Raw genomic sequence first — 26,912 nt, 5'->3', positions numbered from 1 at the left:
GTTTGAGGCAACTGTATCTAGGAATGAGTGATAGTGGAGAATACAAGAGTTGTGAATGAAATGGAGGTTAGAGATGGGCATGGGTAGGGAGGGGTGGATAATGGACAACATATGTAGATGACACTGTTATGCTTAGGGAGATGGAAAGGGGGCTTGCAGTGGCGAGTGGGTTTGACTAAGGTACATTTTATGTGTATTCACTTAATCTAAATATACAGGATAGAAGCTATGCTTGTGGAGTCCCTTTTTTCTATGGATTCAAACTTAAGATTTGAATTAACTTATTATTATGATTTTAGATTGAGTTATGTATTTTTAGGCTATTCCATAAGTTAACACAAGCATAGAATTTTTTTTTTTTTTATATCCTTTAGGTATACAGTCTTTCCAAATCCTTCCCATGACCTTACAATGCCCTTCTGTCACTTGTACTCACTCCTTTCACTACTTCGAACAAGTCATGTAAACTCTCTCTTTTCTTTCTTTTAATGATGGTAGGTCCAGTACTTCTCGTCTTCCCTCACACGGTTTGTCTGCTAGGCTGGGGTTGCTTTGTATTTTCTCAATCTTGTAATCTTCATTTTGTACAGAGACCACACAACCACTGCATATTCTAATCAGGAGGAGACTAGGATCTCTGTCTTCTCTGTTTATCATTAGAGTACCTCACCCAGTCTTTTTTAAGTGTTTGTCAGATGACAATTTTTTTTTTTTTAATTTCCATTGAATAAATCATTGAAAGTCTGTACTTTCCACACAGCTCCAGTCATATATTCAGTCTAGATTCAGTCTAGATGAGAGGGAGGAAAGGGTGGTGGGTGGGAATGTGTGTGTGCCTTTTGACTTAATAATTTGCGGTCTTCATCTTCTATTCTTCTAATGATCTTTGCAGTGTATGCAAATATGTTAGTATGGCTTGTTCCTTCCATCATGTTACTAATACAAACCAAGAACTCTATAGGTGCCATTACTGACCTTTGGGGAAGTCGGCTAATCACTTCATTCTTGTCCTATCTTTGATCCACAGGGTTGTTTTAATTTTCTTCAATCACTTTCCATGGGTGGGGAAAAAGAATACTGCCACCAAGTATTTCCACTTGCATCGTAAGAGGCGAGAAGAAAGGGACGGGGAGTGGGACTTGACATCCTTCTCCTTGTAGCCCCACAGGGGACATTCCTAAACGAAAAAGTAAAGGCATAAGAGGGTCTGGGAGTTTTTGGAACAGCACCCTAAGGTTTGGGTCTTTTAATGTGCGTGGATGTGGTACAGATGAGAGTAAAAGGGAAGAGATAGGTATTATATTTGTGAGAAGAAAGATGGATGTGTTGGCTTTGAGTGAAACTAAGTTGAAAGGGAAGGGTGAGTGTAAGTTTGGGAGTGTAAGTGGGAGGTTATCAGGAGTGAAGAGAGGGCGAGGGAGGGAAGGGGTGGCTATTCTAGTAAGTGAAGAGATAGGTAAATGTGTAGTGGAGTGGAAGGAGGTTTCCTCAAGGATAATGTGGATGAAGGTGAAACTGGGAAAGGAGATGTGGGTCTTTGTAAGTGCATATGGGCCTGGCAATGAGAAGAGTGTAGAAGAAAGGGAGGCCTTTTGGATAGATTTAAATGAGTGCATAGAAAATTTAGGGAGAAATGTCAATGTAATAGTACTGGGAGACCTTAATGCTAGGGTAGGAAATGGTCCAATTGATGGAGTGGTTGGGAAATGTGGAGTTCCAAGAAAGAATCATAGTGGAGAGTTGATGGTGGAAATGTGTCTAGAAAGAGAGTTGATGATAGCAAATACAGTGTTTCGGAAGAAAGTCAAGCATGAGTACACATGGGAGAGGGTGGTAGATAGAACATTGATGGATTATGTAGTGGTAAATAGGACTATGATAGGAAGAGTTAAGGATGTACATGTGCTAAGGAGAGAGGGTGGGGGAATATCAGATCATTTTTTGGTGGAAGGTAAGTTGAGAGTGGAGGATAGATGGAGAAAGAGGAAAGGGACAAAAGGTAGGGAGGTGCTTAGAGTGAACTCTTTAAATGAAGAGGAAAAGGAGAAGTACAAGAAGAAGCTGAAGGAGGAGTGGGAGGGTGTGAAGGATAGAGTAGAGCTAGGTGTGGAGGAGGAATGGGGATGGTTCAAGGAGGGAGTCACAAAGTGTGCAAGGATGGTGTGTGGAACAAGAAGGACAGGAGGAAATAGAAGGAAGGGTAGTGAATGGTGGGATGAGGAAACAAAGAAGATTGTAGAAGAGAAGAAGCGAGCTTTCACAGATTGGTTACAAAACAGGACGAGGGAGTCATATGAGAGGTACAAAGAAAAGAAAAGAGAAGTAAAGCAAAAGGTAAAGGAGGCAAAGAGGAGAGCAGATGTGAAGTGGGGTAAGAGTATGACAGAAAATTTTGAAAGTAATAAAAAGATGTTTTGGAAAGAAATTAAGAGAGGAAGAGGAGGCGAATCAAGTAGAGAGGAAAAGGTAAAAGGTGCAGATGGAGAGATGATAATGGAAGAGAAGGCAGTAAGGGGAAGATGAGCAGAATATTTTAGGGAGTTGCTAAATGTGAAGGAGGATAGGGAGGGAAAGATAGTGGCAGTGGGAAATGCTAAGAAAATGAGAGTGATGAGTGAGGAAAATGGAGGAGAAATAAGGAAGGATGAAGTGAAGGCAGTTGTTAAGATGATGAAAGCAGGTAAGGTACCTGGTCTGGATGGATGCCATGCAGAATGTCTAAAGAAAGGAGGTACAATGATGGTGGACTGGCTGGTGAGGTTATTTAATGTTTGCTGGAGAGAGGGTAGAGTGCCGGAGGACTGGAGGAGTGCCTGTATAGTTCCACTTTACAAGGGAAAAGTGTGAATGTAGTAGTTTCAGAGGGATTAGCTTGTTAAGCGTAGTTGGGAAGGCTTATGGGAGGATCTTGATTGAGAGGATTAGGAGAGGAACAGAGGGAGTAATTGGTGAGGAACAGTGTGGATTTAGAATGGGTAGAGGTTGTGTAGATCAGATCTTTGTGGTAAGACAAATATGTGAGAAAGTTATAGGAAAGGGGAAGGATGTTTTTTTGGCTTTTATGGATCTGGAAAAGGCTTACGATAGGGTAGACAGAAAGGCACTGTGGGAGGTTATGCAGATATATGGGATAGGAGGAAAGCTTCTAGGAGCTGTCAAGAGTTTTTATGAGAGTAGTAGAGCTTGTGTCAGGATTAGAAATGGAGAGAGTGAGTGGTTCGAGGTAAAGGTGGGACTTCGTCAAGGATGCGTTATGTCGCCCTGGCTGTTCAACTTATACTTGGATGGGGTAGTGGGTCAGGGATTGGAGATGGTTAAAGAAAATGGAGAAAAGTGGGAGGTGAGCCAGCTGTTGTTTGCTGACGACACTGAGGTTGTGGCAGGATCAGAGGAGGGACTGAGGAAGTTGGTGACAGAGTTTGGGAGAGTATGTGATAGAAGAAAGCTAAAGATAAATGTGGGTAAAAGTAAGGTGATGAGATGTACAAGGGGTGAAAGTGGCAGTAGACTGGAAGTGAGCATTAAGGGAGAGCGACTGGAGAAAGTGGATAGTTTTAGATACTTGGGTGCAAATGTGGCAGGAAAAGGTGAAGGTGGAGGTAGAATGTAGATTGAGAGAAGCGAGTAAATGCCTTGGTGGATTGAAGAGTGTAATGAGGAATAGATATTTGGGAATGGATGCTAAGAGGAGACTGTATGAAGGAGTGATTGTGCCAACAGCACTGTATGGGGCAGAAACATGGAGCATAAGAGAGGAAGAGAGGAGTTTGAATGTGTTTGAGATGAGGTGTCTGAGAAGTATGATGGGGGTTACTAGGCTAGATAGAGTGAGAAATGAGGAGGTGAGGAGAAGAACGGGGGTGGAAAGGGAGTTGGGAGATAGGGTTGATGAAAGAGTATTAGGATGGTTTGGACACATGGAAAGAATGAGTGAAGAAAGACTAGTAAAAGAGGTATGGAAGGCAGATGTGGAGGGAGTGAGCATGAGGGGACGTCCTAGGATGAGATGGATGGATGGGGTGAAGGGGGCTTTGGGGAAGAGGGGAATGTCTGTTGAGGAAGGACGGGAGAGGACGGAAGACAGGGGTGAATGGAGAATGGTTGTATATGGATGATGTTGTGATGCATGAGATGGAATGGGTGGGGGGATGGGGGGTGAGGTAGTATGTGTGAGCAAAATTTGATGCAGCCCGAAGGGATTTCTCCCCATCTTCTCCTTTTATGCATGGAGGGACGGAGAGGGGGGGTCGCCGATTTAATGAAGCGGCCTTGCTGTGGATGTGCTGTGTATGGCGACACTGCTTCTGACCCAGGGCAGTGGACAAGGTGCAGGGATGACCCGTCATCCAGGAGGTGCTAAGATAAGAGGGAGGGTGGAGGGGTGTGGAGTGTTTTCAGGGATGGAATGGGTGAGAATGATTTTATGCTTTTTCCTTTTTGGCTACCTCCCTTGTAAGGGGAAAGCCTTGGTATATGTATGTATGTATGTACATTGTTTCCTGTAATGACCTGTTTTTCCCTCCCCTCAGTTTCTTGTCTAAAACTCTCAAAAAAAACTTTTGCTTCATTAAAAACTTTCCTTATTTTCACTCTTCCTCAACTGCATTTCTCCTGATTCAAATGTGTATCACACCTGTCCTTATCTGTTAGTTTCCACATCCTATTACTTCACTGGTCATGGCTTGTAACCTACACTTGATTTTTACAACATACACCTTCCATTATTAAGGGGGCCTTTTGGTATATGTGTATATACACATACACATCTGGTCATGTGTATCAGTCATTTCTCATATTGTGATGCAATTTCTCTATCATTATGCAGTTTATGCTTACTTCATTACACTCAAGAGGTAATGTTCTCTTCTTTCCAATTTCCACATGACTATGACCTATATATTTCTGTCTACCATATCTTCTCCTATCCGAGAGTTGATGCCATGATGGTGATATCTAAAGTGTGATGGTCTTGCGTTTGCCTAGTTGTGGATTTGAATCTCACAATCCTCTCAGATTCCCAGGAATAATTGTTACCTTCAGCAACACTCCAAGCACATTGGGCAAAGGTGACTGCTTTGGCCGAAGCTATGCCCCCTCCTGGCATTGGCTCCTCCTCACCACCACCATATCCCTGACAAGTGTATATGTACAACAATAATAAAACTTAATAAACTTAGTGCTACTCCAATCCAGCCCAAGGAAAATAATGATCTGCCCTAAAAGCAGAAAACCTATGATGATGGTTTACCCAACACATTTCAGAAAACACAGCAAAGGTACATGTTCACATTGTATCAGTGAGAATGTGCATGATATAAATGTATATCTTAGAAGTATATGCATTCTCAATGGTATGTATGTTTAATGGGTTCAGCCAATGATATAGACAAGTCATAATACAATGAATAATGTACATATATAAACTGGTGCACAGAAGCAACAATATATTTGTGTGTTCCTACTCAGTGAACAGCTACATTTCAAGTAACAAAGTATTTTGCATTATAGATAGGCAGCTTTTACACACATGATGATTTTCAAGCTATGAAACAATGAGTATGATGTAACAAACAAAATAGTTTCAATATTACAATATATATAGCAAAAATAAATAGATAAGTGACTTTCTTAATGACAGCTCTGTAAATTGGTTAGGATACTTTTTCAAAGTCTTGTGTGACAATGATCAAAAATGATAATTTACGGCAAATAGTGGTTGCTACTGAAAGAAGTTAGGAATGCCAGTTACTGGCTTACAGTCTATGTGTTGGTTTAATTATCAGTCTCCTTTGTATCTATCCACTGGTGACCATGCCTCATTGGAGCAATCACGGGTTAGAGAAAGATAAGACAGATTTATTTCCAATTGACCAATCAATCTATTACTCCAGGTCTTTCTTGCAGGAGACCTGTAGTCCTCAGGAAATGGGCCACAACCACTGATTCAACACATAAATCACTCAATGAAGGAATTCAATGGAGCTATCTGGAGAAGATGCAGGCAAATATGAGGCAAGAGGATTTTTCCCCTCATCACTGCTGAGCATAATGGTTGCACTGGCAAAAAGCCTTGGATTGATGTCCTGGATTTCCTGTTTGAAGTAGTTCTGAGAATGGTAAGAACACAGTGCTACGCATGAGCCCTCAAACTACCCATCCCTCGTGGCACATCAGATAGACACAGCCCAGTGAATGCAGTGGAAAAAATGATAATGATAATTGTTGCCATAAGTTTCACTATATGGAAAACCAACAGTCCCACAGTAGTTGTCGACAACCCTTAGGCCTTGCCTTACATTTCTCTGGTTAGAAACTTTGGGCTGTTTTTTGTGTTGCATTGGTGTTGGACAGTTTCCATGTCAGTGGCTATCTATCATCTATTGTCAGTGGCTGAAAGCCGTAAAAGGAGGGGAGTGGTCACTAGTTGTCACCTCTCCACATGTGAAAAGGTGTAAGAAAAACATGTTGTGTATGTTTAAGACAGACTGAACATTTTTAGAAGCTCTGCCAAGGAATTCGAATCACTTGGTAGAGCTTTTAAAAAAATCTGTCTTAAACATACACAACTTGTCAGAGGGCTCGCCTAATCTAGGAATTGGATGAAAATGAGACTATGTCTTCTGCAACTGCATGATGTGTGGTTGGGGACTTGTCCAGTCCTTTTGAACCATCGCATGTAGCTCAGTTGCTAGCATCTTGACTTTGTGGCAGAGCTTCTAAAAATGTAAGAAATACAGTTGAAGTTGATCAAAAGAGATCAAGTGTAATCCTTTCAGGGCTGCACCTCCTTTAAGAGTTGACAGATTTTTGAAATGGGCAGATCAACTGTCCATCTTGCTGGACCACCACAAGCAAGTACTCAGCATCAGTCATGGCAACATAAAAACATCCACACCAGTATTTTCCTCAAACATCCACAATAATGTATCCTATGTACCCTGCAGCCATACTTCTGTACAAAAACAAACACTCAACTCACAAAACTAGCATTTCATGACTTGAAATGCTACATTTCACCAAATTCCTAGAAATCAATTCAGCAGAGAAATCACACCCAAAGACAAGCCTATTTTCAGGTCATTTTCATGCACTGAATAAAGTACCAGCACAGAATTTGCCTGGCAACAGGCACAAATTGCTCCAGATGCAGCTACCACACAAAGGACATAATGCACCTCATAGTACTCTTGTCCTACACTTGCTCTTTCCTGAGAGCAACACATAATCTATTTGATGGGTGACTTATGGGCTGAACTTGTGACTGTGGCCACTTTCCCGGGGGCCACGAGTCCCTTGCATGAGAGTTGGGGTAATAATGTCTTGATTGATTGTACACTCCTCCAACTCCTGTTCCCTGATATCACTATTATTATGATTGCTGAACAATGCTAAAAGTGTGTCAAGATGCACCTGAGCAACATATACGTTTTTCACAAAGTTAAGGTACGCAACTATCTGAATGCAGTCTGCTGGTTGAAAGATTGTGGCCCTTGAGGCCCTTCCACTAGCTAGCAGACTTCTTACGTTTCATGGGAATGAACTTGATACTAGTTTTGGGGCCATGTGGTAAAAGAACTTTCGACTCTAGTTACATTTGTAAGAAGGTCAGTTTTAACTTGAAACTATACGAGGTCATGAAAATTTATTCAACAGTTTGAAAGAAGTCTTAACTGCAAACTGGATTTCTGCAGGTTCATCATTTATAAAAATTTGAATATGTTTTGTTTCAGCTTTATATTGTGCTGTTCTTTATGTTCATATATTTAATGGGTTTTCCATTCTCTGGCTATGCCTAAGTGTTCTGTGGAAATGATAAAGTACATTCTGTGAATGAATCAATATTCCACTGCAATCGTATTCTTCAACAATTCAGTGTCAGAGCTATTAATCCCATATTATTGAAAATGACTGATTTTATAATGTGTAGTGTTATCTAACAATAATGCAAAATACTGTACTGACTGTAGTATCTGTTCTTTTTTCCAGACCATATAAACAGCATAACTGGCACTAAATTTCCAAGTGAAGACTTCCGATTGATTACAGTTGTGTTGTCTCAGCTGTTATAACATAGTACTGATTTTGCCTTAAATTTGGACTTCCAGTTATGATTTTTTTTTTTCTTTATTCCAGAGATATATTTCATGTAACCCCTTCCATATTGAGGGGTACTTATCTCTATTCTGGATGCCCATGGGTTACTTAACTCATCTCCATAGGTGCCCATTCAGAAGAAAAAGAAGAAGAAGAAGAATGAAAAGCTTACACAGTCTTCACCCTTCCCTGCATATTTACTTTTGTGAGACTAGACATCTTTAAAGCAGTGCAAGGAACTTTTCCTCTCCTATTCCTTTGATGAACTATCAAAAATATCTGCTACACTAAAAATCATGAGGAACAAATCAGTGGCCAGAACTTGGTTGCATCATTCTTTTATTTAATAATTAAACCCACTGTTGCATGCAATAACTCGAAAATCTAGAAGTGGGGCAAAAGATGACAAAAGGGGGAAAAGTCACAATTGAACCAGGAATGTTCTCCGACTTGTCCTAAACACTTATAGCACTCAGTAGCTCTATACATTAAAATCATGTGTTTCATTATGGCTATCTAAATCTTCATACATAAATAAATCTTTATTACAAAAAGCATTAGGCTTCACATTTATACATTCAGAGTTGTCTTTCCCTATTGGGGCAACCACCCAGACCCCTTCTGAATCGCCGTGAAGGGCAAGTGAGGCTTCTATCTTGAGCCAGTCCTGGGCTTTCAGAGGAGTTGGAGCAAATGTTGGGCTAACAGGAAGGCTTAAGATCACAGGAGATTGGGGGAAGGAACGCTTAGGTAGTTGGAGATGTTACTGTAATGTATGGTGGTGGTGGTGGTGGTGGTGAGGAGGATGGTGAGCTTCACACTAGCAAATCAGAGCTTAACTTGGCTTGCAAGAAGTATAAACCTGGTGATACAGAAGGGAGTACAATTGTGATATGTGCAGAGTAAGAAGGTGGGAAAATATATAAAGTATTTGTGAGAGTTACAAGCAGAAATTCTATTCTGGGTGAAACATGCACTAAAGGCACTGATAAAAGGTGAGGATTTTCATCTGTGCCCTTGATGACCTGATCTTGAAAAGGTCAGTGAGGAATTAAAGAAATCACCTTTTCACTATATTCTCCTTGGAAACCTGTGCAGTACAGGTACTCTAAAACTGTGGTAGGCTAAGTTTGATGAATCAAGAAAGAACTTCATTGCAAAATATGAAAGGGAGGCATGACTAAAATGACTACAAATATCCTGCTTTTCAATTTATCCAATAAGGGAAATGTAACTAGGAAAGGAAAATATACAAGAACAAAGATAGCCAAGTTAGTTACAATTGTTTGTATCATCTACAAAAACCATTTGCATTTATCAATGAAATTTCGAGCAGTTTAATCAATGCCATTAAACATGCTGGACTCTAAGGTGGTACTACAATACATACTTGGGCTGTGTCTGAGCCTGGGGTGTGGTGCCGGGGTAACTCTGGTACTCATCCGGAGTGTGTGCGGCCGAGTCCTCCATAATGGTCATGGGCTGCATGATGGGTGGGTACGGTGAGCCTGGGTATGTTCCTGGTGTCATGTAGCCCTGCTGTTCAATAACACATTAATAAAGGCTTCAATTCTGGTCCTTTTGTTACAAAGAGATTTTTCATGATCACCCTTGCACGAATAAAGAATTATCAGGTAATTCAAACATTATATAAATATATGTTAATAAAGGCTTGAACTATGGGCCTTTCATTAAAAAGAGGTTTTTCATGATCACCCTTGCACAAATAAAGAATTATCAGGTAATTCAAACATTATATAAATATATGTTGTACATGGAAAGTGGTTGTCAATTGATGATAAATATGAAGTGGCCCAAAATGATTTATTTTTGAGTCAATCAAGGAGGAGGAGGGTTGCCATGTAATGAAGCAGTGGGGGTAAGCAAGCTTCAGTTATCAGGTGCTGTGTCTTGGTGCATTGCTTCTGACCCAGGTAGTGTGCAGGGTACGGGGATGGGTAAAGGGCAGGTATATATACCTTGGCTGGCCACCTCCCTGTTAAGGGTCATAAGGACTTTAGGTATATGTACTACACTACCTACTGCAACATTTATAGTAAAATCATCTTGATTAGTACTAAAATGATGTATATGTGGCAGCCCACAATAGTTCCGATGACATATCTTTTGCAATCTGAATTTAGGCTACTTTTTTAGCAAGACCATGAATGATTAAATTTTGTCCAAACGCACTTCACTGATGACCATCCAACAAAATACATACATATACCAAAAGGCCCTTTCCCACTTATGTCAATCAATAAATCAATCAATCAAATCAGCCATCCTGAGTCCACTGCTGAACAAAGGCCTCCTTCATAGCATTCTAGGAATCACACAACCGTGCCATCCTCTGCCACGTCACTCCTGCAAACTTCTCGATCTCGTCTCTCCACCTTCTGTGGTTGCTCTGTGGCGCAGTGGGCTATAGTGTGAACCATGCATTGCATTGCTCCCACTTATATGGGAGGTGGATAACCAAGGCACACACCCATACTTCATCCATCCCACACCTATCCAACACCCATTTGCTTTCCCTTTTATCTTAGTTCTTTGTAGATGACAGGCTACCTACAAGTACCTAAGAGACACGTAGTGCAAGTGAACGGTAATAAACAAGCCAACTTCTTAATGAAAAAAGTGTATGTAATACATACACACATACACCAAGGGCTTTTTCCCTTTACAAGGAGGTAGCCAAAGTCAAAAGGCATAATTCCACTCCTACCCACTCCACTCCCATTCACCATCCCTCCCTCCCTCTTTTCTTGGCTCCTCATACTTCATAAATAACATACAGACTAAGGCATGACCACTTACAGTTCCAGGTGTGATGTGGAGTTGGGACATTGGTGTCACGATGGAATAAGGCATTGGCGTATCAACTGCAGGGGGCATGACCTGCTGTAAGACAATACACCTTTAGTTCAAAATATACAGTATATATCACATCTAAATCAACTTTCTTACTTATCTTTTCAAGTTAAAGAAATGTATGTCTGAGAATTTTTGAAGAAAGTTTTTTACCTGTGGTACATCCACCGTTTGGACAGTCTGAGGCTGCATAATGTAATAGGGGTGACTGACAGGGTAGGGCGTCACCTGGGATGGGGGATACTGACGGAAAGGTCCAGGTATAGGCGACACCATGGTCCCGTTGGAAGTCATCATGGGCGGCTGCTCATACACTGGAATGGGCTGCGGGGACAACAGCTGTTCTTTAGTTGTAGGGCCATTCAAAAGTTTGAACTTATTTACATAGTATGTACATACATACATATACCAAGGCTTCCTCCCCCTCCTTTTTGGCTACCCCCCTTGTAAGGGGGAGGAAGCCTTGGTATATGTATGTATGTACATAGTATTCAGTTGTAGTTCCATTCACTGTGCATACACTTAATACAATGACTTCTTTCCTATAACAAGCAGTTGCACCATTCATGACATGGTTGAAGCTATGGATCCTCCAGCACAGTTGCATACCCAGTTCTTGTTCAGTATAACTCGCTTAATTGAGGCAATGGCAACAATAACAGTAAGATAGATATGCAAGATGTTTGGCCAGAGGTAAGGATATCTTTAAGACTCCCATGGATGGATTTGGATGAAACATATGACAGGGTTGACTGAGAGACACTATGGAGTGTGTTGTGGATGTGCGAGATGGGGACAAGTCTGCTGAGGTCAGTCAAAAATTTTAAATGAATAGCAGAGCTTGTGTGTGGATCAGGAATTCTTTCCACTAATGGGCCTCTTTGAAGGCAACAACTATAAAACATCTGTGTGACTCCTACTTCCTACCTCAGGACGTTCCCAGCTGGCCTGGTCTTTGCTGCGGTACTGGTTTCGCTTCTTGTTGCCTGAGTCTGCAAACTTGACCAGGAGGGCTTCCTTGCATCCAGGCAGCATCTTCTTATTGAACATGTGAATTATGAGCTCACACTTCTCTCGTGACTCCATCCTGGAAGAAAAAAAAAACAGGCTGATAATAAACTGCTTAGCAAAAATATACATACATATACCAAAGGCTTTCTCCCCCTATACAGGGGTTAGCCAAAAAGAAAAAGGCATAGAAAATATGAAATGAATAAAATAAATGATTAAATAAATAAAATAGAGATTTTGTCGGAATTGCTGTATGACCTGGTATCAAACTGACTTCAAATGGGACAAAGTTGTAATTCAGAAACTGAACTGATGAAAAGGCTGATTACACCAAAACATACATAATTGGATGGAAGTACTCCCAGATTGTTTTGAAAACCTTTGGCAAATTAATTAATGGATTAAAGGCTGTGACAGCTTTAGCCACACATACCTTTCCCCAGCCCTGGGGGATCATATCCGATTAGCTCCCAGGTATATTCCCAGCCCATCTCCATAATTCATGGACAAATACAATTTGTACAATTAGCAATTGTTGTCACTGTAGTTATGCTGATGGTCCTCTCCCTCCCAGATTGGGTGATATCACCTTTATCCCTCCTCTACCAAAAAGAACTGTGAAGAATCTGCTGCAGCTAGTTCCAGACAATTTCGTTACAAAGAAGAATGTGGACAGATCACAATGTGAATTGAGACTTGACTGGCTGAGAGTGCATTGTGGCCAGACACTAATAATTTGTGTCCTGAAATGATTACAGAAATGGCATTCACTACCAACAATGTAGTGAGCTATTGGCTGGATGGTTATATGCTGTTAATATTTTAGGGATGCCCAGGGATTGGTGACAGGTACTAGTACGAGATGGTCCTGTGAGAGGAATGTCACAGACTCATCTCCTAACCTCCCACCTTCAAACCTCCATGAACTCTCTTGATTCCATTTAGATGTGCAGTTCTGACGGGCTGACACTTGTCTTCTGACTGGGTCAAAAGTTACTTTGCATCATTTATTTCATATTATTTGTTTCTTTGTTTTATCATTTGTCCGTTTGTTTATTATTATTTGTTTGATTTTCATTTATTATTAGTTATGTCAATTTATTATTATCTACTATTTACCTGTTTATTATGTAACTATACCTAAGCATTTATTTATCTTATTTATTATTTACATTATTATAGTTTTTATCTATTCATTTATTTGTTTATCATTATGATGATTTTTTTTCGCATCCGACCTAGATATGGACCAAAAGGTCTCCTGTCAGCCTGCTCCACCTTTGTAACTTCAGCTACATTTCCTCCACCTTCAAACACGGGGACAGCTGACAACTGGCAACAGCTCTCTTCTTTCTACCACTTTCGGCCAGTACACGGAGTCCCATACCAACACAACACTGACATCAATCCAAGGTTTTTTCCTAGAGAGATCTGGGAAATATGTACATACATATGTATGTATGTACATACACTATGAGGCTGCAGGTTTCCAGTCAGTAAAACTCAAAACAACAACTAATTAACACCTCTGTGGATCATAGACATGCAGTATTCTTGTGTTAGGAAAGAAATCTTCACTCTTACAAGAATGCGGAGCTCATTTCTGCTTTCCACATGTGAAAAGGCGTAAGAAATACATTTGAAGTTGACAATAGGAGATCTTGGGTCCAGTCCGGAGACCCAGTGTCAGCCTCTCCTGGACCTTCTGATGGAGATAGAGGAGTTGATGGGTTTTGAAAATGGTCGGCTCGGTGAACGCAGCCTTTTCCAGCACCCTAAACTGGTACTTGACTTCGATTTGGGTACACTTTTTGTCTTTGTCCTTCCAGAGCAGCCCAGGCCATTTCATTTTATTCCATTTTATTTTTTACTTTTTAATTATCTATACATTTATTCGTTTTATCTGATTATTCTTTGGCCTTTCTGCTAGTTTCTGATAGTTTGATAGTTTCAGCGCTTTTGTAGTAAGCGCTGAAACTATCAGTTGTTTTAAAAAACGATTAGACAACTTTATGGATGGGGATGACAGGTGGTGATGGATACGGAGCTGCCTAGTGTAGGCCTTATGGTCTTTTGCAGTCTCCTTTATTTCTTATGTTCTTATGTAAATAAAAAAGAGTCACTCACCTCGCGAACCCGACCCCTCTCGACTGGACATGGTTGTCACGAAGTATCCTGGTGGAAATGACATGGCCGTGTTGGGCCAACATAGTCTCCAACTCTGCCTCGTTCATGAATCCCGGGAGGTTGGCGATGTACAGGTTGGTCGGGTCCTGCTCTTGCTGCTTGGCCATCTGAGCCTGCACGTTGAGGGCCTGTAGAGCCTTGACGGCCTTCTCGGCCGCCACAGGCGACTCGAAGTCGACGAAGCCGTAACCTGCGGGAGTTGTGATCGTTAATCAGTGGGCGGGGGCGTGTGGGGACGGGGGTGGTAGGTCAAGCGAGGTCTATTTATACACAAAGACAGGTCAGGTCAGGTCACGTGGAAGTTGACGTATTTCGGCAAGACTCTGGCACGCGGACGTCACTCACCTTTGCACTTGTTGGTGTTCTTATCTAGAATGGCCTTTGTGGAGATGATGTTCCCATATCTAAGAAGAGAAGCCCTAATTAATGGTGGAAGGTTAAAACACCGTGAATGTGAGGGCATGGGTGAGGTTATGATGAGGACATTGCAAGAGACAGCAAATACATACACACCAAAGTGTATACGACATATGCGCACAGGTATACGGCACTGTTGGCAGAAGGACGTTAACGGGCAAGCTTGCCAGTGACTACCTACCCTTTGCACATGGTGACCAGGTCCTTGTCTGTGGTGTCAGGATTCAGCCCACGGATGTAGAGGTTAGTCTTGGAAAGCTGCTCCATGCCGTGCGAGGAGGAGGAGGAGGAGTGAGGGGGACCTGGCGCGGCCGTGGATGGGGAGGGGGACGTGTACTGGGCAGCAACAGAGCCGCCTCCACCTTGCCCTCCACCACCGGAACTACTTCCTCCCCCGCTGTTTCCTCCTCCTCCTCCTCCCCCTCCTCCTCCTCCGCCTCCTCCACCTCCACCGCCTCCTCCTCCTCCTCCGCTTCCCCCACCACTACTCGTGCTGCCGCTACTCGCTGCTCCTCCAGCGGCGGCGGCGGCGGCGGCGGCGGCAGCAGCGGCGGCTGCAGCTGAGGCTCCGGCGTGTGGGGCGGCGTGGGGTCCAGTGGGGCCCCCGGGGGCGTGGGGAGGCCCTCCTGTGGTCGTGCTCGTCGTACTCACGGGGGACACGGCTGGCACGCGGCCTCCTCCGCCTCCGCCGTAACCCTGAAACACAAGAAGAAGAAAAGAAGCCTTGAGTCGAGGGGTCTGGAACGTGGCACGCACGCAGGCACTTCTGCCGTCGGAAGGGCTGCTGGGGTCCGCCCGGGCCCTCGGCAAGTGACTGGCCAGCAGCTTGCGGGAGGAGGTGGGGACGGGGGAGAAGGATTGGAGGGGAGGAGGACGAGAGTAGGTGGATGTGAGAGGGAGGAGGAGGAAGAAAAATAGGAGGGGGGATGAAGAGGGCTTGCATCATAGCTGGGAAAAGGAAGAGCAAAAGGGATATAGAGAACATAAGAGAGGGAGGGGGGAGTCTCGGTGAAGTGAAACAAGAAGAGATGTGGTTGCACAGCGCATCTTCAAAGTCACACTTCAGACTACGTAAGAGTCTGTCGGGGGGAGGGAGGGTGGAACCCACAGACACTATCGCCTTTATATATATATATATTTTTTATTCTTGTGGAGGGCTAGGTCGACACGTGGCACCTTTCCCGTTCACTCTCGAACGTGAGAGTCTCCCGAGTGCCAACCCGAAGACCGCGATCAAGTCGAGTTGCTCATCTGTCAAGCAGCTAGAGAGGAGGAAAATCAATGTTTGGCAAGTGAGAGAGAGAGAGAGAGAGAGGAAATGTAGGACTCCTGACCTTGAAAACCTGGACAGCCTCTCTCACTCTCTCTCTCTCTCTTTTCCCCCACCCCTCCCACATCCACACGTCAAGTCGACGTTTGCGCAAGTCCCATGCGGCAACACCCAAACTTCTATCGTCGCGCCACCCGCATCTCACTACCACACAACAACAACAACAACAACAACAACAACAACAACCACTGATGGACAGACAACAGTGCCTCACCTTCCCTCCCTCCCTCCCTCTCTCCCTTCCACCTACTCGAGACTTCTCTCTTGCAGAGCAACTCACCGGACCGCTGCCCTCAGCTGCAGAGGTCGGGTTCTTCAGCACCCAAGAACAGCTCTCGAAGAGGCAGTCGCCGCCGCCGCCTCGTTCGAACGAAACTGCGTCCGTACCGCGTCAGGACCGATCATAAAGGATTTGACGTCTCGTGCAAAGTCTCTTTGACACTCGTGTGTGTTTGTGTGTGTAACAGCAGGTATAAAACTATATAAACGGGCAAGGGCAGCGAGATGAGGTGGGAAGAACAGGAGGGCAATGGATGTTTTTTGACAAAGCGCGAAGGGAAGGGGCGCGGAAAAGAGGGTAAGGCATTGGGTGGGGAGGGGAGGTTATAGTTGTTGCTTTAGGCTACTGGGCAGCTGAGGGGCAGATCTGGACCATCCGTAATCAACGAGAGAGGCCATGCATTTGAAATGTTCCACTCCCTTCCCTCCCTCCTTCTTCCTCCAGCTTTCCTGTGAAACTCTCTCTCTCTCTCTCTCTCTCTCTCTCTCGACAACACCTCTGTTCCCAATACTGCACGTTTCCATCTCCCCGGTTACGCATCGCCCCCCCTCTCTCTCCCTCCCTCTCTTGCTGTTTAGACGACAAAATGTCCTCTCTATCGCTCTTTCTGTCAGAAGTCTAGGCAGTGAGCAACCGCAGAATACAGCGGAAGATGAACACAAAAGATACAAGACAGCGCAAACAACGGCGCGAGATTGGCCGAGGACAGAAGCACAGATCAACAGCAGTCCATAAAAACAGCAACAGCGAAAGTAAACATGACCTCAACATTTGTTAAAAGAAATAAATTAGTAGCTAAATAATAATAATCAAAATAAAACGAGCCAAGCAACCATCGCACCACACCAGACGTTCCGCAACGAAAGAGGCCAACGCTGGATCGATTTCAAAAGTCTTCTTCTTTTTCTTCTTGTGTGCATTGGAGGAACCTGCGGAGTCATCGGCCGTCTTCCTTTCGTCTACGGGGAACAGACTTCGAGTTCGACCCATCTTTTCAAGAGCTGCGAAGTCTTTCCCAAGGTGCAGCTCGTGCTCGAAGACTGGAGGAGGACAAGGAGACCCTCGAAGGGCCCAAGGGGACGTGGAACGAACGAGCGCGACGTATGAAAGGAGGGAGACCCTCCCAGCCGATGCTACGAGGACCTCGGAATGTACGGGAACCCTCTCCCGTCCCTTCTTCGGGAGGACCCAACCCTTCGTCCCTTCTTAGTCCTCTTCGCTACGCACAACGACCAAAAAGGACTTCAACACATGAAAGTGTGGCTAAGATGTCAAGGTTGCTGCGAGTGAAATGGGGAAGGAGGGAGGGAAGGGAAGAGGGAGGGAAGTAAGGAATAAGAAAGGAAACAGAAAGAAACAGGAAGAGAGGGAGACACGACGGAATACAGAAGGAGAAAACAGATACAGACAGGGAGAGGGAGGGTGAGAGGTCGAGAAGGAGGGGGAGAGCGAGGGAGGTAAGGAATGGGGAAGGAAATACAGAGAGAGGGAGAGGAGACGAGACGCGAGGGGATAGAGGAGGACAATCAATTAGCGAAAGAGTTATAGTGGGGGGGAGGGAGGGAGGGGGGTGGCAATACGCGTTAAGTCGATCTTTCGTTACTGACGCAATATACTGACTCGGTACTACTGCCACCTCCCCCCCCCCTCTCTCTCTCTCTCTCTCTCTCTCTCTCTCTCTCTCTCTCTCTCTCTCTCTCTTTCTTTATGGGTCCATCAATACGTTTCCTTACATTGTCCATGATAGCGTGCAGTGTGGACTTGCGTCACTAACACGCCTAATCCCGTAGGGAGTCGCTTTTCTCCACGAGAAGTTTCTCTGGCTGAATAAAATCACCTGACGGCAAAAAGCACACACACACTAGCCCGACAGTGAAATGTTCGAGTCTTGTAAACCAAATCACCCCTATGACTGCAGCGTCTACCCTCCCACTGAATAAAATCTACTGTCGGTGGCAGTTGACCAATACGAGGTTGAAGAACTTCATTTCCTCACCACACCGGTGGTGCATGGAGTGGTATGGTGACGGTGGTGGTCGTAGGGTTGGCATGATGTTCAAAAGACAAGTTAGTGGAGTACTGGTGGAGGCGAGACTGTGCGGGGAGGAGATTAGGTGGAGGTGGTGGAAGAAATGGTGGTGACGTGGGAAAATGGTCGTTGGCTGAGGGGACAGGTGAAGGAGGTGGAGGGTGTGGAGGAGGAGGGGGAGGAGGTGCTGGTAAACAAACAACTCTAATTAATCTGGCTGTATTGATCGGAAACCCCCAAGGGACGAATGCTCTCTCTGGCACTATGAACCCTGCCCCCCCCTCCCCCTCCCCCTCGTCCTACTTCCGAGGGCAACGGCGGCGGCGGCAGCGGGCGTTGCTCTGCGTCCATCGAGATGGAGAACTCAATGGTCCAGCTGACTGAAGGGACGACAGGCCTTTGTGAGCACCACTGAGCCATTCTAACTTTCACAGATCAACTCGCATGACAAGCATGAGCGCGCGCGCGCACACACACACACACACACACACACTCGGTGGCGCGGTTGGTTAGAGTCCCCAACTGTCACTACGGTGGTCCGGGTTCGAATCATGCCCAGGGCTGAATTAATTTCAGTATCGCTGCGCTTCGAGTCGCTATTCCAACTCTCGTGGGCGGGGAGTTGGGTGTGTGTGTGCGCGTGTGTTACAAGGTCACAGCATTACCCATAGATCGGTCATACGAGCTCTGAGTTCTCTTCCGGGAAGGGAAAAGTTGTCGATCACGGGGCCAGCACGTGGTCCAAAGACCAAGGCGAATACACACACACACACACCTGTTGACCCTTTTGTTTTATACTCGTCAAGTATCAGTTGTAGATTCGCTGTTTCTTTCTTTTCTTTTTCCTCTCTCTTCCGAGCTCGACCTCCCACTCCGAACGTCTTGGGGCAAGAGGTCTCTCACGACGAAGGAAGAGGAGGGACAGAAGAATGAGAGACGCTCACAAGGAGGAGGAGGAGGAGAAGATTGTGAGGAGTCTTCGTCAGGAGGCGAGTAGCTGCGGCCGAAGCCGTCACCTTTGTCCTACTATGCATTTTGGGGACTCTTCGGGCAGGTAACAATCACTGCTGGGAATTGGAGAGTAGTGCGGGATTCGAACCGATAACAAAACGAACGCGAGACCGGCACGCTTCCGATGACGCCACCAGGTGCGCTGGTCAGTATCGGGTGAATGACCTTCGTTATAGGCAGACTTATTTCCTGCTAACATTTCATTTTCTTTCAGGTATTTCAGCAACTGTGCATGAATTACTATTTTAATGGCTTCAGTAAAGAATCTCGGATACAGCGCCTGTGCGTCCATTTTCTCTCTCTCTCCCTCTCTCTCTCTCTTTTTTATTCATACCCTACTCCAAGAGGAAGGCGGGAGGGGGGGGGATCCCTTCACACAACCGCCTACGTCAACGGTTCTCAACCTTTTCCCCGTTACAAATTCCCCGAGAGTCCCCAGACCATCGACCCGTACCTCCATTAACCTGACACAGAATGGTGATATATTAAGGCTAATTAAACGTACAATGGCACCGCAATGGATATCAAATGATTCAAATTGCAATGTCTTTATTCGTCAGTTAAGCACCGAGATCAGAAAACAATGTACAGTGATACTACATATGCATATCTAAATGTTTAATTCATCTTTCGCCGGTCATCTAAGTACCTGTAAACAGTCCCTGTCCTAGGCAGCCCACTTTCATTTTTGTCACAACAACAGGACAGTTTCCTCCATTTCCTCAACAGCTGTCATTCAACACTGTCCAGGGACGTCGGTAAATCGTGACAATTCACTTTTTTCTTTCCAGAGCAGAGGGCCAATGGTGTCCACGGGGGTTTCCGCGGAGCCCCCCCCCCCCAAAAAAAAAAAAAAGTGTCCCAAGATCATCATCGGCGCTGTTGGCACAAAGCGCGGAACTCACGCGAAGGAGAGTCTGAAGGCTTTCTGAAGAAGCACAGGATGAGGAGGAGGAGGAAGAGGAGAGGGAGGAGGAGGAGGAGGTGAAGGAGACTCCTCCACATGCAGAAATGAAATGCCGCTCCCACGGTCGGCGCCAACAAGGTGTCCACCTCCTTAAGTCTTTTTCTTCTTGACTCTCTGAGAGCACCCTTGCTCCGTCTGCCGCCAGGCCATTCTATCCAGTTGACGAGGAACCTCTTAAGGTTACTGGAAGGGTCTCAATAAACCCTCGGAGAGTCCCTTACTCTGCCGCCAGGTGATTTTATTCACATGAGGTGGACGGGGGGCGGGGGACTCCTGAAGGTCCCTGAGGCGATAGTCACCGTAAATTCTCGACAACTACGCCACCCGAGTTAAAGAGAAACTACCTTTCGAGTAGAAACAGACGAGGACAAACAACCCCATCAGAACCAAGTGGTAGTTTCCAGTTTCTTTGTAAACATATGCACACTAAAGGGTCCTTTCCCCTTTATATGGGGGGTGGCCGAATCTAAGCACACACACCTATCCAAATCCCATTCATCGCCCCTCCCATCTAAACACTGGTCACCACTTTACTCCCCGCCACCCCGAAAACGGTGAAAACAATAATACAAACCAAATAACGTCTAGCACAGCACCACCAAGCATCCTTGAGCAGAGTACACCACTAGGATAACACCAACACCACAAAACACCACAACGCAACTCACACTGACACCAAACAACACGGCACCAATAGACTATCTTCCTGTAAGCCAGCTGGACAGCCACCCAGATGGCGATTAGCGACACGCGGCAGTTGGCCGACCGCCCCCGCCCCCTGGCCCCCTGCCCCGCCCCAGTCGCGCGCAAGCAAGCCGCCCAGACACCCCCCCTCCTCCTCCTCCACCTCCTCCTGCACAGTGCGCGTCGCAGCCGATCAAGCACGGACCGGGGTTCCTGGGAACGAAGAGACGGCTTTGTCCTCCGGCAGAAGCCGAGATCGAGGACGCTACGGGTTCCCTAGTGGAGTATTCGGTGCAGGTCACCCCGAAGGAGACGTCTACCGTCTCGAATGGCACCCAAGCAGGCACTGAGCACTGTGGCGTCGTACCCGCCACAAGCGCCGCCAAGTGCGGGCGGGTTGGCGGGTACGTCTAGCTCGCTGTACCCGATGCTTTGTGGAAGCCGTGCGGTACGGCCACCAACGCCGCCACGGCTACAGACAGACCCAGAGGCACGAGAAAGCAGACTTTGCTTGGCGGGGCACTTCCAGCGTCACGGGCTGATGACGCAAACGAGGGCGTCTGGTGCAGTTTCATGGCACTGGTCAGGGAGTGTTGAAGGTGGCTCTTGTGACAACGTCTTCTGAATGTGGGGGGGTAGGGGCAGGGGGAGTATCGCTGAGGCCCCCTGGAGGAGGCGTCGAGCCAGGAAGGACGAGAGTAAGATCCCCCTCCCCCCGAAGGAAAAAGGGAAACGATCGAGGTGTCCACGACTCGTGACGAAACTAAAGAGGAGTTAAAGAAGGAGAACGGCGGAGAAAGAAGAGCCTGGTGCCTCAAGTTTCTCTGACCGAAACCCGCGGCCCAACGACAGTTGGCAACGGTCCCCGGGCCCTGCCTCTGAGGAAGAGACGCTGGGCTGTCGTCTGCATTGTGCGGGTGTGGGTCTGCAACCAGATGGGACTCTTGCGGGCGAGGTAAAGGATAAAACCCGCGTGAGAAAGGCAGAGACGATGGTCGACCACCTTCAAGCCACTCTTGACAATTTCGCAGTGGAATGGAAGCCTCCCCCCACCCCAACTCTCAGTTGAATAAAATCACCGGGCGGCACCTAAAATTGACAAGTCGTCAAACGTAGCAAGAAGGTTGACACTTCGTGTAAGCAGGCCGCCGGAGGTCGGACCTGCCGTGTGTGCGTGTGTGCGCGTGTGTATGTGTGTGTGTGTACGTGTGAATCATAATGGTCTTGGATCATGTGTTGGACTCGTGATCGATAGCTATTTCCCTCCCGGAAGCGAGCTCAAAGCTCATATATAACCGACCTGTGGGTAATGCTGTGACCTTACACGCACACACACATATACACTCTCCCCCCACGAGTTGGAATAACGACCCGGAGCGCAGCGATACTGAAATTATTTCAGCCCTGGGGGAAATACGAACCCGGACCGCAGTAGTAGCAGCCGGGAACTCTACCACTATGTGTGTGTGTGTGTGTGTGTGTGTCTCCTAGGTGCATTTTTTCCCTTAAATATTTCGTTCTCATATTCTACTCGAAACTCATGAAAAAAATTTCGGGGTGAGACACACAGCTCACCCCACCGCCCTTCCTCCCGAGACCTCGACACTCTCACGTGTCTCCGGGCGATTCTATTCAACTTCGCGGGACGGGGCCGAAGGGCCGGGGCTAGGAGGGGTCTCGAGCACACCCTTTTAGGCGAATAAAGTCTCCTGTCCGACAACGCACGCTGCTGCTCCTCCCTAGCCTCCCTAGTGCAAGTCAAGGATGGGTTTAACTAATGCTAGACAGAGTTTGATAATTACCTCTGCACTTCTATTCGTAACCGTCCTAGCAATGAAACCTAATACTCTGTTAGCTTTATTCCTGGCGCTAATGCACTGTTTCCTGGATTTAAGGTCAGGACTCACTAGAACTCCCAAGTCTCTCTCGCACTCAGTTTTCTCTAAAAAACGAGTTATCTAAGCTATATCTGTTTTTGGGGTTGTGTAGCCCAACGTTTAACACGCTGCACTTTGAGATATTGAAGTCCATTTGCCATTTCACCGACCATGTGAACAATTTGTTTAGATCATTCTGCAGAATCTCGGCGTCGTCTCCTGACCTAATTAGGCGTCCTATTTTAGTGTCGTTCGCAAACTTACTAACATCACTATTAATTCCATTGTCCAAGTCGTTTATGTACATAATGAACAATGAGACCCAAAAGCGAGACCTGGGGAACTCCACTAGAAACACTCCCCCATTTGGATTTTACACCATTTATGGTGACCCACTGTTTCGTGTCACTGATCCATTGTAACACTTTTCCTCCTATGCCATGGGCTTTGATTTTATTTAGTAGAATCTGGCAGGGCACACTGTCGAACGCTTTGCTAAAGTCAAGGTAAATGACATCGTAATTATCGTTGTTATCTGATGCCTTACATACGTTAGTGTAAAAAGATAGAAGATTAGTCACACATGACTTACCCTTGAAAAAACCATGCTGTGAATCGCGAATCAAATTATGTCTCTATTATTTCTGATTTAAGCATTTTACCTATAACTAATGTCAAACTGATTGGCCTGTATTGCATATAGACGATTTATCTCCCTTTTTGAAAACAGTAACAACGTTAAACCTGCCCCCAAGCAATAGGCACAAAACCAGTGTCTACAAACTTTTAAATATTTATATTAACTGGTCGCAGACTTCAAATTTACACTCTTTAAGAATTCTCGGAAAGTTTTCGTCTGGATCCGGGGATTTTGTAGCTTTAAGTCTTTCAATCTGATATTTGATAGTTTGCCTTCTTCATCCCCACTGAAAATTGGATCGCAGTCAGGTACCTTATCTAACCTCTCCTTAGTAAACACCGAGAGAAAATATTTGTTAAACGCCTCACTCATTTTTTCCTCCGATTCTATCATGACATTTTCGTCGTTTTTAATTGGGCCTATCCTTTCCTTATTTTTTGTTCTGTAGAGATGAAAGAAGCCCTTTGGGTTGGATCTAGCTTGTCTGGCAACCTTAATTTCATAGTTACGTTTCGCTGTGCGCGTGTTCTTTTTAACCAGTCTTGCCATATCGTTATATTTGGATCTAAGGTGTGTTTCCCCGTTTTTTATTCTTGCGTAAAGTCCTCTTTTCATTCCGATCTCATATTTCAGCCTGTCCGTCATCCATTTGGGAGTATTACTATTCTTCCGTATTGACTTGAGGGGAATAAATTTATTTTGTGCATTTAGAATTAAAGCTGTTAGGTTACTGTACATTTCATCCAAATCGCTGACCGGGCTGTTGACCTCGCGCTTGTAAGTGACCTGACCGAAGGTACGCATATTACCCTCCGTGACCAGACCACTGACCGAGCTAATGACGTCCGAACTGACCATGCATTTTACTCCGTCACACCCTCCCGAGTCAGTTTCGCAAGTGACCAAATGTCTTAAATACTTCTCATCTCATCAAAATTGGGTCTCCTGAAGACCAGTGCTAGAACATTATTTGTACTATTTAATTTTTCCCAACTATTAAATCTTATTTCTTGATGATCGTTAGAGCTTAGACTATCTCCCACTTTTACGTTTCTCGTTAGGTGCTCATTATTAGTTAAAAGTCCAGAGTATTCTCTCCCCTCGTAGGATTGGTAATAGTTTGTCTTAGGGAATTATCCTGCACCACATCTAAGAAATTTTGCGCTTCCTGATCTACTTAAATTCCCCAGTCAAGGTTTCTATACGTCTTCACAACTTGAAGCCCGATTTCTCGTCAGGTTAGTAATTTGTCTCAAAAACATTTCAAACTTTGTTTCCAATTCCTTTTAGAATTTGAAAAGCTTGTATTTATTCTTCACCCGAATCTCCTTTGAGATAAAGAGAGACAGACAGATGGAGAGTTTAGATCCAGGCGTTTTAAGCTGTCTTCGTATGCATTGTTTCTCATATTTTGTATGGGTTCGCCGCTACATCTCTTCTAACCTACCAGTATCTTTATTCTTCCTTCTCCTCTTCCCCCAGTTCCTCCTATTCTTAAACTTCTTCCTCGCGCTCATCACGATATTATAATTTCCTCTTTCTATAACTGCCGCCATTTCTTTCCTCCTCTTACGCCACCATAGCCGCTGCCTCAGCCGCCATTTTCCTCATTTCCAGCAGCTCATCAGGTCATTAGTGTTATCGAGTTATTTGGTCTTCTGGCCGGGAGGGTCCGTCGACCTCCAGCGGCCAAACCTCTTACCCCCGAACATCCCCAACACTCTGGTTCTTCTCGACCGATGGTAATCCCGTACGAAGAGGAAGAGAAGGAAGCAAGAGAGGTTGCCTATAGATATTTTGTTCTAACAAAGGAGGGGTGGGGTCGTAATCGACCCAGATCCATTTCCGTTCCAAGTCTAACTCTTGATTTCCGCAAACGACACTGATGCTTTCTTCACGCTTCCCTCCCTGCCCTTCCCAACCACCTCCCTCTCCCACTCCCTCCCTCACCCTCCCTTGTCTCCGAATTCTCTGTACTACCACTAAAAACTTGTTCTCCATACTCTTTCTTTTAGTGCAGGAGGGTGGGGAAAGTGGGGGAGGGTCCAAACTTACATCCTGCCCCACTTCTTGCCCTCCACCCCCGTCACCGGGGGGACGGGGGGCTCTCCATTTTCCTATCACCTTGCAGTTCCCTACTTTCCTTCCTCTTGAGTCTCTCATCGACCTGTCGGTCTCACCACCACCCATCACCACCACTGTCACAAACATCAATCAATCAATTCATCCACCCTGAGTCCACGGCTGAACAAAGGCCTCCTTCATAGCATCCCATGAATCACACGACCGTGCCATCCTCTGCCACGTCACTCCTGCAAACTTCTCGATCTCGTCTCTCCACCTTCTGTCTGGTCTCCCTCTTCCACGTTTCCTATCTCGCGGCGTCATCATCTTTATACAAACCAACACTTAGTGCATCCCTCCCCCTGACTCGTCAACTACTACTGTGACTATTAGTGCCAGTGCCATCCTTCTCCAACACCACCACAGAGACCTTCTCCTACGCTTGGGCTTCGTCGTGCATGTTCCTTGTAACCTCGTCGTCGCTGCCTCGCTCCTTCTGCCTCACTGCTGCTGGGCTGAGCCACACCCTCCCCTTCCCCCTCCCCCTTCCCCTCCACCTCCTCCTTCCCTCCACCGCAGCTACGGGTCGTTCAAAGGAGTCTGGCACCTAAACCCCGCCCCCCTCCCCCCGAGCAACTTCAAACATAATCATTCCTCCCTGATTGGTGGAGACAGTTCCGGTCAACCAATGAGACGAGCGAAAAGTGAATCCATGTCCCCGTGACACGAAGTGGGCGGAGCTTCAGCGTCTGATTGCTGTGAACAGCGTGCAATGGGAGCCCCTGAGTTCGTAGCTGACTATTCAGCAAACAAACTTCTGACACTAAGGTCTTAGGCTCGTCATGTACCCATCACGCCTCAACTAAATGAAATCGTCTGATTTCAGCATACTGAAACGTAAAGTTTACAATCAATGCATTCTGCCAGCAATAATCTACGGGTGTGAGACTTGGAAACTAACGAAGGCGATGGAAGCAAAACTAAGGACTGCACAGAGGAGAATGGAGAGATCAATGATGGGAATAACACTGAGAGACCGAAAGAGAGCAAGTTGGGTGAGAGAGCAGACTAGAGTGAAAGATATTGTGGAGGCGGTAAAAGAGAGGAAGTGGAACTGGGCAGGTGAGTTAGTGTGAACGACTGATGAACGCTGGAGCAAGTGTGTTACTGAGTGGACGCCGCGAGATAGAAAGCGTGGAAGAGGGAGACCAGAAAGAAGATGGAGAGACGAGATCAAGAAGTTTGCAGGAGTTGCGTGGCAGAGGATGGCGCGGTCGTGTGAATCAGGGAATGCTATGAAGGAGGCCTTTGTTCAGCAGTGGATACAGGATGGCTGATTTTATTGATTGATTGATTGATTTCAGTAAATAAAAAATGAGCCAGATCTCTACGCCACGTTCAAAATCTCAAACTCGACACCTCCCCCTCAACTTTACTCTTGCAGAAG

General features: G+C 45.6%; 1 protein-coding gene across 28 annotated transcripts in view; it reads right to left on the bottom strand.

Moving 5' to 3' along the window:
* shep (RNA binding motif single stranded interacting protein alan shepard) overlaps positions 1–26,912 on the bottom strand; it is a 654,273-nt gene that overhangs the window by 13,373 nt on the left and 613,988 nt on the right. For 18 of the 28 annotated variants that reach the window (XM_076178130.1, XM_076178131.1, XM_076178141.1 and 15 more), the window contains 8 exons: positions 14,765–15,279; positions 14,512–14,585; positions 14,107–14,356; positions 11,896–12,055; positions 11,122–11,307; positions 10,915–10,998; positions 9,485–9,633; positions 976–1,177 (listed from right to left, as the gene is read on the bottom strand). In XM_076178130.1, the coding sequence (XP_076034245.1) occupies positions 1,045–1,177; positions 9,485–9,633; positions 10,915–10,998; positions 11,122–11,307; positions 11,896–12,055; positions 14,107–14,356; positions 14,512–14,585; positions 14,765–15,279 (1,551 nt within the window). In that variant the 3' untranslated portion in view covers positions 976–1,044. Of the gene's footprint in view, positions 1–975; positions 1,178–8,416; positions 8,957–9,484; positions 9,634–10,914; positions 10,999–11,121; positions 11,308–11,895; positions 12,056–14,106; positions 14,357–14,511; positions 14,586–14,764; positions 15,280–26,912 lie in introns of those variants that run through there. The other 10 variants (XM_076178137.1, XM_076178145.1, XM_076178136.1 and 7 more) reach the window with 9 other exon arrangements.

The sequence above is a fragment of the Oratosquilla oratoria genome, chromosome 41, assembly GCF_046742065.1.
Source record: "Oratosquilla oratoria isolate Oo_2021 chromosome 41, ASM4674206v1, whole genome shotgun sequence".
NCBI lineage: Eukaryota > Metazoa > Arthropoda > Malacostraca > Stomatopoda > Squillidae > Oratosquilla > Oratosquilla oratoria.
This window is presented reverse-complemented; position numbering and strand designations above follow the sequence as displayed.